The following is a 12,305-nucleotide window of genomic DNA, read 5'->3' on the forward strand; positions in this document are numbered from 1 at the left end:
TAGCTGACATTTTTTAGAAATTCTAATTGCAGTTTCAACCAGCGATTAATGGCATTTTAAATACCTCTTTGTGCCACTGTTGGTATTTTACCCATGCATGCAAGATGTCTAGTGCAATTGAAGCTAACTGTTTGGTTTTGGGAAAGGGGTGATGGGTAGGACCCCTGCTTCTTTAGTCCTCTGGGCTCTTTGAATGCACCCACTCTGGCCAAAATCATCCCTGCATTTCTGACCACAGACTTAATTGAGTCCCTCATTGTGGAGGGACTGACAAAAATTTCAAAACTGTTGCAGCTGGCACTGCAGAGCTGCTGGTCTTTGGCTGGTCAGCAGTTCTCCAAGGCAGTAGTTCCCCCTGAGAAAGGGGAAAGGACTTTCCTTAACACCAGTATCAATGCTCCCAGTGTTAAATTGTTGTTATTTAACTATCACAGTCATGTGTAGGCTTCCTCTGATTCAAGTATAAATATGCACTTAATGGTAAGATCTTGGGGAGTGTTGAACAAAGAGATCTTGGAGTGTAGGTTCATAGTTCCTTGAAAGTGGAGTCACAGGTAGATAGGATAGTGAAGAAGGCGTTTGGTACACTTGCCTTTATTGGTCAGTGCATTGAATATTGGAGTTGGGAGGTCATGTTGTGGCTGTACAGGACATTGGTTAGGTCATTTTGGAATACTGCATGCAATTCTGGTCTCCCTGTTACAGGAAGGATGTTGTGAAACTTGTGAAAGGGTTCAGCAAAGATTTACAAGGATGTTGCCAGAGTTGGAGGGTTTGAGCTATAGGGAGAGGCTGAACAGGCTTGGGCTATTTTCCCTGGAGCATTGGAGGCTGAGAGGTGACCTTATAGAGGTTTATAAAATCATGAAAGGTATGGATTGGGTAAATAGATGAGGTCTTTTCCCCAGGGTGGGGGAATCCAAAACTAGAAGGCATAGGTTTAAGGTAAGAGGATAAAGATTTAAAAGGGACCTAAGGAGCAACTTTTTTCTGCAGGAGGTGGTGTGTGTGTGTGTGGAATGAGCTGCCAGAGGAAGTGGTGGAGGTTGGTACAATTACAGCATTTAAAGGCATCTGAATGGGTATATGAATATGAAGGGTTTAAAGGGATATGGGCCAAATGCTGGCAAATGGGATAAATTTATTTAGGATATCTGGGCGGCATGGATGAGTTGGATTGAAGGGTTTGTTTCTGTACTGCACATCTCTATGACTCTATATGGAACCTGATCCACTAATCAATAAGATTATGCCTGGTACGTTTGTATTTCATATTCCATTTTTCCATCTGCCCTCGCAACCTTTGATTTCCTTGCCTAACCATCCTCTGTCTATCTCGACTTAGAGTATTCAATGACCCTGACCACTGACTTCTGAGGCAGATTTCCAGCACCTTGGGGAAAAAAAGATCCTCCTAATCTCTGTCCTAAAAGAAAGACATCTGCCTTTGAAACAGTACCCCCTAAACTCATCCATAAGAAGAAACATAATTTTAATATTTACCTTGTCAAGATGGTTCAGGACCATATCCATTTCAATCAAGTCATCCCTCAGTCTTTTAAACTTTAGTGGAAACAAGCCCAGCTCTTCAGACCTTTCCTTATAAAACAGCTCACTCACTCCAGGTATCAATCTAGTAAATTTCCTCTGAACCACCTCAAAAGCATTTACATCCTTTCTTAAATCATGAGACCAAAAATACACCCAGTATTTGAGATGTGGTCTCACCGATGCCATGCATAACGGAAGCATAATTGCCTTGCTTTTATGTTTAATTTCTCTTGTAATAAAGGATTGAATTTGTTAGCTGCTACTATTCTGACTGATTCACTAGAATAGTTTGCACCTTGGAATTGTGCATTTATTTTCCTTTTAGGTACAACTCTGCTTTTTTATACCTTTTGGCAAAGTAAGGACCTTCACACTTTCCCAAATTATACTCAAAGGGCCATGTTTTTGCTAAATCACAAAACCTACATGCAACTTCCTTATGTCCTCTCCATCTTTCTTTGGTTAATCTGCAAATATAGCTGCTGCCCATTTGCTCCCCTCATCTAAGTAATTGATAGAAATTATAAAAAACCAAGGCCTAGCGCAGACTGTTGTGAAGGTTTCTCTCTTCCTTCCACCTTCAGATTTACAGCCACTTTTGGAATATTTTTGCGTTCTCCATGGTGAAGGCAGAAGCAAAATATTTATTCCCTTCATCCACCATTTCCTCACTCTCTAGAGTATCAACACTCATTACTGTCTCTTTTGCTTTTGAAATACCCTCTATAAACTTGTGCTATCCATTTTTACATTTCCAGCTAGCATCCTCTCATATCTAATTTCTTTTTCTTGATGAATGTTTTTGTTATTTTTTGCCGTTCTTTATATTCTGTCCAAACATCTGAGATGCTGCTCATTTCACATAATTACAGTTTGTGATTTTCAATAAGTTTGATGTTTTTCTTAACTGCTTTCATTAATCACGGATCGTGGGTCCTCCCTTAAGAACTTTTCTTGATTGTAGGAATATGCATATTCTGAGTATTCCAAAATATCTTCAGTGTCTACCTTGCTTCTCCATCTATTCCATAGCATTGTATTTACTTCACTTCAGCTCACTAAGCTTTCATTCCTACATAGTTGGCCTTATTAAATTTTAAAATACTAGTCTTAGATTAACTCTTCCCTTTCAAGCTGGTTGTTAAATTCAATCAAATGTGGTTCATGCTGCCTACTGTGACCTTAACTCCTAGGTCATTTATTAATCTTATCACATTACACAATACCAAGTCTAGTATAATGTACTCTTGGGTTGATTCTAAGAAATTATCTCCAAAGCTGTTTCCTTAGGCTATCATTACCGCTCTGGTTTTTTCTTTATATGTAGATTAAAATCACCCATGAGGTTCTTGTATTACAAACAACCAGAATTTTTTTCCTAGATAAATTGTTATTACTGACAGAATGCTTGTCGACCATCCTCATTGGTGACTTCTGTCCTCTATTATTCCTCAACTCCACACCGTGCCAATCCTAATATCTTTATTGAAACTCATCTCTAATTATTGACATACTGGTTAACTGTGGTATCACTCCACCTTTGCCTAGCTTCCTAGTCTACTTAAATGTTGTATAACCCTCAGTATTCACGATTTAATTCTTGTCATCAAGCAAACAATCTGCGTAATGGCTGTCAGATCAGAAAACAGAGTGCACATTTAAATAAATAAATGTTATGAATACAAAGCACTTTCATATGCAGAGACTTTAATATTTTTATTACCTTTGTATCATTCAGTTTTGATTGTTGGTGTATTCTAAGGCTTATTTTCTCTGTCCTTTCCGAGCAAGGTCTGATCTTTATTTACCATTTTACTTTTTCGCTTCCCTGCTTTAAGTCTGCAACTTGATTTGTTAAATCTACCCAAGTTTAATTCCCCACTACTATTATTTGGTTTAAAGCCCATCGACTTCCTTAATTACATGACTTCTAGATTATTGGTCCCAGCTGATGCCACAAGTCCATGAACCGATTAGCCAATTTTATTCACTTCTTGTGATATCAAGTAGTGGCTGAAGACACTGATTAGATTAGATTAGATTAGATTACATTACAGTGTGGAAACAGGCCCTTCGGCCCAACAAGTCCACACCGACCCGCCGAAGCGAAACCCACCCATACCCCTACATTTACCCCTTACCTAACACTACGGGCAATTTAGCATGGCCAATTCACCTGACCCTGCACATCTTTTGGACTGTGGGAGGAAACCGGAGCACCCGGAGGAAACCCACGCAGACACGGGGAGAACGTGCAAACTCCACACAGTCAGTCGCCTGAGGCGGGAACTGAACCCGGGTCTCTAGCGCTGTGAGGCAGCAGTGCTAACCACTGTGCCACCGTGCCGCCCACTGGGTACTCCAAATTTCCCTGACAATGTTCCAAAAATAGTACAGAACATGTGTTTTCCTTGCCCCTAGTCAAGCTGTTCCAGTGCAGCAATGAGACTGTTATCTACACAATAGCATACAAAACTTCCCAGCTATGTCCTGTATACAAAAAGCAGAACAAATACAACCCATCCATCTACCATTCCATCAGTCTGCACTTGATTATCTGCAAGTGATGGGAAGTGTCATCAGCTGTGTTATCAAGTAACGCTTCAACAACTTGCTCAGTTTGAGTTCTACTGGTCCCATTCAGCTGACCTCATTATAGCCTTGGTTGAGACATGGTCTAAAGAATTGAATTCAAGAGGTGAGGTGAGAATAAGTTCCCTTGACATCAAGGCCACATTTGACTGAGTACGGCATCAAAAAATCCCACTAAAACAAGAGCCAGTAGAAATCAAGGAAAAAGCGCTGCACTCTTGAGGTCATACTTAGCATAAAGGAAAATGGCTGTGGGTTGTTGGAGATTAGTCATTTCAGCTCCAGGACGTCTCTGCAGAAGTTCCTCAGCGTAGTGTCCTAAGCCCACCAACCTTCAGCTGCTTCATCAATGACCTTACTTCTGACATAAATTCAAAAGGTGCTTTATTCAATGATGATTGCACAATTTTCAAGACCATTCATGATTCCTCAGAACTGAAACAATCCAAATTTAGGAAGATCTGGACCATTTGAAAAGTGGCAAGTGACGTTCGTGTTACACAAATTACATCACCCCCCTCCAAAAAATAATCTAACCATTGTCCTTTGATGTTTAATAACATCATTAAACCTTCCACTATTAACATTTTTGTGGTTACTAGAGACCAGAAGCTAAACTGGACTAGGCATATAAATGCAGCAGCTACAAGAGCATGTAAGAGGCTCAGAATCCTGCAGCAACTAACTCACTCCTGACTCACCAAAGCCTGTCCAACACTTGCAAGATTACAGGTCAGGGGTGTGATAGAAAACTCCCAACTTGCTGGATGAGTGCAGCTCCAACAACACTCAAGATGCTTGACATCATCGAAGGCAAAATAGCCTGTTAGATTGGCACCACATCCACAAACGTTCAATTTCTCTACTATCCATGTTCAATAGCGGTGTTTACTATCTACAAAATGCCCTGCAGAAAATCACCAAGGCTGCTCAGATAGCACTTTCCAAACCCATGACCACTACCATCTAGGACAAAGGCAGCAGGTACTTGTGAATATGGTCTCCTGAAAGCTGCCTTCCAAGCCACTAATCATCCTGGCTATATCATTGTACCTTTAATGTCCCTGGTCAAAATTCTGGAACTGCCTCCCTATCAGCATTGAGGGTGTCCCTACACCAAATGGACTAGAGCAGTTCACGGAGGCAAATCATCACCACCTCAATAGCAATGATGGAGGCCAGTTAGTTCTAGCCATGTCAGAAAGATCCACATTCCATGAATAAGTAATGGAAAAGAGTTTATGGGCAGTATGCCGGTTGGCAGAGAGGCATATATTGACTAGCAAATTCTGAAGATGCCCATTTCATAATTTCTAAATTATGAGCTGATTTTCTCATTATAAAGGTGTGCATTGTTTGCTGACATAATTATGACATATGAAACAAATATTCGAAGTTGGTTTTATGTATTCCAAAAACTATTCCTTGAAAGCTTGAGTCTGAGCAATGTTGTACCAGAATGATTTTCTGAATGCAATTTTGAAAACTCTTTTCCCATGATGTCAGAGGATTTCTGGCTTCTTGTTTCTACTGGATATTTGAACATGAAATGCTGAATTTATTTTTAACATAAAACTGGTGGAATTGTATATTCAAAATATCCAAACTTAACTTGTTACTTCAAAGATACAGCTGGTGTATATCACCAGATATTAGTTAGGTTTCCCCCTTTCATTTAATGTACTGTCTAATCGTTGATGATCTGGGCTGTTCTGATTTAAGGTTTTCCTCAAGTAATTGCTTTTATATTTTAGAAATTATACAATTTCCATGATTTATAGTGAGAACAGTCATTTATAATAAAATGTAAATAAGCTGCTGAATAAGATTTTTATAAGAGACAAAGAAGAAATAATTATATTTTACATAGCAAATTTTCCACCTTGCATCGCAATGTGCTTTCCAGCCAATGAAGTAATTTTGAAGCATAGTTACTGTATGGAAACATGAAAGCCAGTATGTACTCAGCAAATTCCCACAGTCAGCCATGTGATACTATGAGTTTTTTTTTTGTGTGACATTGATCGAGCTTTAAGTGTTATGCAGGATTCCAGGAATGGCAGATTTGAGTGCAGCTTCTATCAGATGAATGTAAAATATTGATATTTCATTTCTGTGTGCGCACCAGTTTTAGTCATTGGGTTAAATTAATGTTTGCATAAAAATTGTCTACGCAAAAAAATGCACATTTGATATTATTTTGCAAGCTTTTTTGATGACAAGTTCTACACTTGAATCTTGAAATTCTATATTTTCCTGCTCTTATTGCTTGTAACTTATGCAGGAGAAAAGAAAAATTCCAGGGATTCCAAATGGAACCACAGCTCATGGGGATTCTGACCCATTTGAAATGCATAGTGGACCTGAGCTACAGAGGACAGGAAGGTTGGTGCAAGAAGCATTCATTTTAAAACAACCTAACTTCATGTTGTAAAATCCCATTATGTTCTAAAGCTCTCAGGCTATTACTTTACTTTAATTTGGAGGAAATATTGAACTTATGTTAGCAATTTATGGTTTTCACAACCTCTACAAACATTTTCCTTAGAAAAATTTTAATTAGGGACAAGCAGCAGAAGTAAACAATAGTCTTCCTTTCTGTAACAAGATATAAGATCCTGTGTAATGGCATAGTAATTTCATTCTGACAGTTCTGAGAGATTAACTGAATTCCAACACATGACTGTAACAGTGTTGTATTTAAACAACTTTCAGGTATAGACTGCAGTGAGCCAGTTTATAGGATGGAAGTTGTAAAGGATCAATAAGCTGCTGACACTAAAAGTTAGTAACAAGACTTTGAGTATAAATATATGGGCCCAAATCTTCCAAGCTGGACCAGAGTCTCTTTCTGAGCCAGATCAGCCAAAAGGCCTTGGTACAATATTTTGGACACAACTTTCTGATGCAGGATCTTTTTCAATAGATGCAATCTAGAAAACCATGCAGACAGCATTTGTCAATCTTTCCAGAAGCCATGCCTCATTTTAGCACCTTAGCTGTTGTATTCCAGAAAAAAAGACAGTTTAAAGATCTTCAAGTCTTTTTGTTAAACTTCTGAGAAAAAGTAAGCCTAAAACATCAGCGAATGATGAGATAGGGTGTATAGGATGAGAGGTGTATATGGGGGTAGAGTGGCACATATGTGGGTGAGAAGTGGAGTGCCAAGTAGGTAAGAGGGCTGGATATTAGGCAGGTAAGGGTATAAAGTGCCAGATTGGTGCGAGTTAGGAGACTGGTTAAGTGACTGAAGGGATAGGATGGCAAGCAGGTAAGGTAACAAATACGTTTTAGGGTATCAGTTGGGACTAGGCAAGTGGATGAGTGGATTGGGTGGCATGTCATTAAAGGGTCAGAGCATCTTCTGTGTAGGGAGATGGTAACAGTTAAAGGGGTGAGGATTGTGATGGAGATGGGAGAATGAGATGGTAGATAAGAGATTATGGTGGCAGGTGCTTAGGTGAGACTAGGATGGCAGGTCAGTGGTGAGGGGATCTGATGGCAGGTGGGTGAGAGGGAGTAGTTTGGGCAAGTCAGTGGAGGATGCAGTCGGTTGACCAGTGGAGGGAGGGTGAACATTTGGGAGTTGGGGAGTTAATAAGGGGGTGTCTGATGCCATTGAGGGACATTGGTATTGGGTTGGAGGAGCGGTTATCTGTGTGAGTAATTGGGTGTTAATGAAATTGTTAATGAAGAGTTAGAATAGGTTTTATCCCCATTCTGATTAACTGTTATGATGGGTAACTATTAAGTTAAGTAAATCAAAAACTTCTGAAGTCTCTGACTTGAATTCAGAGTTGGGAACTTCTTTCCGAGAGTTCTTGTTTGCATTTAATAACAACGATGAGTGGGAATTTTGGTTAAATAATGTCTCCCTGATGTAGGGTGCTAATGTCTGGCTGAGATTTAGAAACTGTAGATTAAACTTGAGCCACAGAGCAAAGATAGTTTATATCCAGCAACATTTAGAATAAATATGATGATGTGGAGGTACTGGTGTTGGACTGCAGTGGATAAAGTCAGAAGTCACACATCAGACTATGGTCTAACCGGTTGCCTTCACCTGATAAAGGAGCAGCACTCCAAAAGATTGTGATTTCACATAAATGGCTATTATGTGGTGTCTTGTGACTTCTGACTTTGGAATAAATACAGTTAATGCTGGAAATACACAGCAGATTCAGTGGTATCTGTTCAGACAGGGGCTTTTCTGAAGAACTAATAATTAACTTGAAATGTTAACTCAACAGAGTTGTTGAATATTTTCAGCAAAAGTGAAATACTTTAGATGAAGGTCTGAAATAAACAGCAGATGTGCTGGAAAAACTGAGATTGGTCTAGCAGTGTCTGTGGAGTGAAAAGCAGAGCCAGTATTTTGAGTGCAGTAAGACCTTTTAGGGTATTTTCAACACTTTGTTTACCAATTGGCCATAAAACTTTATATTTATAGATTAGTAAATGAATAATTGGTATGTTAGATTAATTCAAGCCATGTGTTTTGTACTGAATTTTCTTTTGATTTTTCCAAAACCAGGATATTTGGTGGATTATGTGAAGACATCAAAAGAAAAATTCCATATTACTGGAGTGATTTTAGAGATGCTATCAACTTACAATGTGTAGCATCCTTTCTGTTCCTGTACTGTGCGTGTATGTCCCCTGTTATCACATTTGGTGGTCTGCTTGGAGAAGCTACAGAAGGTTGCATTGTAAGAATAATAATTATTCTTCTAGAATATATAATTCAGTGTTGAGAATTTATTTTATTATTATTGTTATTCAGAGAAAGCAATATTTGTGTTCCATTAAAATGTAAACAGTCGCTCTCTTTTTGTTCCAACAATGACTAGGTGGTGTAAGATTCTACAAGATTTTGCATAAATTTAAATTATTCACAAATACTATATCAACTTGCATGGTTAATTATTTAAATCAATTTCATAATTTGACATCAACCATTACTCTCAATTGTTATGATATTGGTTGAGAAAGAAACCCAAAATCTCAGTCAATTGCTGAAAGCATGAAACCACAAGATTTCTATTGTTGTGGTTCTGTTCGCCGAGCTGGAAGTTTTTGTTGCAAACATTTCATCCCCTGGCTAGGCGACATCATCAGTGCTTGGGAGCCTCCTGCGAAGCGCTTCTTTGATGTTTCCTCCGGTGTTTATAGTGGTCTGTCCCTGCCTAATAAACTAATGTCCTTGCAGAGCTATCAACTAGCCACGAAACAACACGACCAGCTATCCTTAGTAGCCACACACGCAGACAACAAGCAACATGAATTCGACTGGGACAACACTACTATCATAGGGCAAACCAGACAGAGAACAGCCAGGGAATTCCTAGAGGCATGGTATTCATCCACAAACTCCATCAACAAACATATCGACCTGGACCCAATATACCAACCACTACAGCGGACAGCTGAAACTGACAACCGGAAGCGGCAGGGACAGACCACTATAAACACCGGAGGAAACATCAAAGAAGCGCTTCGCAGGAGGCTCCCAAGCACTGATGATATCACCTAGCCAGGGGATGAAACGTTTGCAACAAAACTTCCAGCTCGGCGAACAGAACCACAACAACGAGCACCCGAGCTACAAATCTTCGCACAAACTTTGAATATTTCTATTGTTTAACACAAAAAGATTTGTACGGTTCAGGAGCCAAACAAAGCAAACATTAAATACAGTCATAGCTAATTACTTTTACTTTAAAACCCTGAATTACATAAGTTAAACATAAATCTAGTGGCAAATTGTGGTCAATCATAACCTAGGCATAAATTACACATTAAATGGCAGATTAAACTAAGATAGGTCTGAAACATTGGTTCAGCCATCTACACAGAATATATGTCATCAATCTTGTACAAAGTCCGTCAAAACTCTGTCCTCCTTACCGGAAATTTCAGATGCTCCTCTTCCAGGATATGTTCCTGATCTTCAGCTGACGGTCACACACAATCAGCTCAATTCCCACAAACCTGGTCTTCATCTAAATTGGCACATGTCTGCAAAACCTCAACTCTGCTTGCAATGGTCTGAATAGTGTAGATATAACTACGTTATCTTCAAGTAACAGGAACCTTTGTTTATTCTCAGCTTCTGGATCTAATTTTTTAATCTTCAATCTGCTTTTATCATACCTGGGATCAAAATCTACAGAGGTAGGAGTCTTTATTCTTTTAATCAGGAATGTTGCATTCCAACCTCAGTTTCAATCTGCCCAGAAATTTTGGTTTCCTTAGAAACAGGAAAAGTCAGATTTCTTTCTCAGTTTCCCTTTTCATTTAAGATCTGTTTCAAAAAAATATGAGGCTTAAGCCATGGATTCCATTACAGTATGCAGTTTTCAATTTCCCCAAAATAAATAAAGATGAAGTAATTTCAATATTTGATTAATCTTCTGGATATGCTTATTGCTCATAAGACAAGTGTACAAGTGTTAACTTGGTGAAGCTACAAAACAGGACTACTTGCATGCCAAACGCAAAAGTGGAATACAATAACTAGGGCTAGACGATACCACAACCAATGATCAGGTCTAAGCTGTACAGTCCTGGTACATCTAGTCAATGCAAAAGATAAGGCTGAATCTTTTGCATCCATCTACAATGAGAAGTGCCAAATGGATGATCCTTCTCAACCTCTTCTGAACTCCCCAACATTACTGATGCATACCTTTAGCCAAATCAATTCATTGCATATGATGTCAGGAAAGTTGTTATTGGATTCTGAAAAAGCAATGTTCTCCAGAACATGCTGTGCATTAAGCTTGGCTGTTCCAGTGCAGTTGCCACACTGGCATTTATGTGACAATGTGCAAAATTATCCAGGTTTATCTGGTTCACAAAACCAGGACAAATTCAGCCCAATCAATTATTACTTTGTCAGTTTTCCCTTGATCATCAGCAAAATAATGGAAAGGCTCATGGACAATGTAATCAAGCAACAAAGGAATAAGCTGTGCACTGATGCTCAGTTTGGGTTCTGCCAGGGTCACTGAGCTCCTAATCTCCATTACTGGCTTGGTCCAAACATGCATAAAAGAGCCCTATTCTAGATGTGAGGTGAGCATAACTACCCTTAATATTGATGCAGCATTTGACCAAGTATTACATAAAGGATCATTATCAATACTGAGTTTTCATGGGGAAAACTCTTTTTTTTTTAACTTAATGGAAAATGGTTGTGATTTTCAGAGAACAAACATCTCTACCCAAAGATATTACTGTAGGAGTTCAACATGATAGCGTCCTTGCACAGCTACCTTCAGATGCTTCATCAATGATCTTCCCTCCATAATGAGGTCATAAGTGGGGAGCTTCACTGATGATGGCACAATATTCATTACACATATGTAGCAAGATTTAGTTGATATCCAGGCTTGGATTGATCAGTGGCTAGTAATAGTTGCACTATCAAAATGCCATGCAATCCTCTTCTCCAAAAAGAAAGAATCAAATCATTACCCTATGGCTTCAGCATCATTGTTTCTCCCACTATCAATAGCCTTGGGATAACCATTGATGAGACACTGAACTGATGTTCTACCTATCCCTGGTGTTGTGAAGGATTGGTCTGGCTGTGGCATTGCAGAATACTCCAAGTAGTTGGACTGTTCCATGTCACCTGTCTTCGTAGAGAAATTTGCAAAGAAAAACACCTTTGACCACAAGTCCATCAGGAAGTGGTCAACAGGTAACATCCTCAAGACCCTGCTGGAAAAGGAGTGAGTGAATCCTGTCGTGTGGTTCACTGAGCAGACTGTCAAAGAATTCTGTCATTTGGCAGAATTCCTCATCACCAGAACTTTCCAACAAATATCAAAATGTAGCTTAGCCAGTGGTGAGAAGGGCACTGCCTGTCAGATCCTTTATGCACATTTGATCTCTTGTGCACCACCACATGGTGCCCTTGAAGTGGCTGAGCTGGTGAAGAGACTGTCACATTTCTCCTTCAGGAATGTGCCTTTACAAAGAAGGCTTGGAGATATTCATGTCACCATTTGCCCCAAACAACTCTGATGCAGGATTTTGTGCTCTAAGGGCTGTTCCCTGGATGCACACTAAGACAAGCATTGATTGTGCCTGGAGGGCCATCCATGACAAACATCTCTGCCTAAAGATATTACTACAGGGTTCAACATTGTAGT

The 12,305-nt window shown here is 39.3% G+C and overlaps 1 protein-coding gene across 3 annotated transcripts in view; it reads left to right on the forward strand.

Moving 5' to 3' along the window:
- Positions 1–12,305, forward strand: part of LOC122551630 (sodium-driven chloride bicarbonate exchanger-like) — a 285,117-nt gene that overhangs the window by 187,010 nt on the left and 85,802 nt on the right. For all 3 annotated transcript variants that reach the window (XM_043693862.2, XM_043693863.2, XM_043693861.2), the window contains 2 exons: positions 6,428–6,528; positions 8,678–8,852. In XM_043693862.2, coding sequence (XP_043549797.2) covers positions 6,428–6,528; positions 8,678–8,852 — 276 coding nt within the window. The remainder of the gene's footprint in view (positions 1–6,427; positions 6,529–8,677; positions 8,853–12,305) is intronic.

This window comes from Chiloscyllium plagiosum, unplaced genomic scaffold (genome assembly GCF_037043375.1).
Source record: "Chiloscyllium plagiosum isolate Xiang-an unplaced genomic scaffold, Cpla_swu_hap1 HiC_scaffold_7, whole genome shotgun sequence".
Lineage (NCBI taxonomy): Eukaryota > Metazoa > Chordata > Chondrichthyes > Orectolobiformes > Hemiscylliidae > Chiloscyllium > Chiloscyllium plagiosum.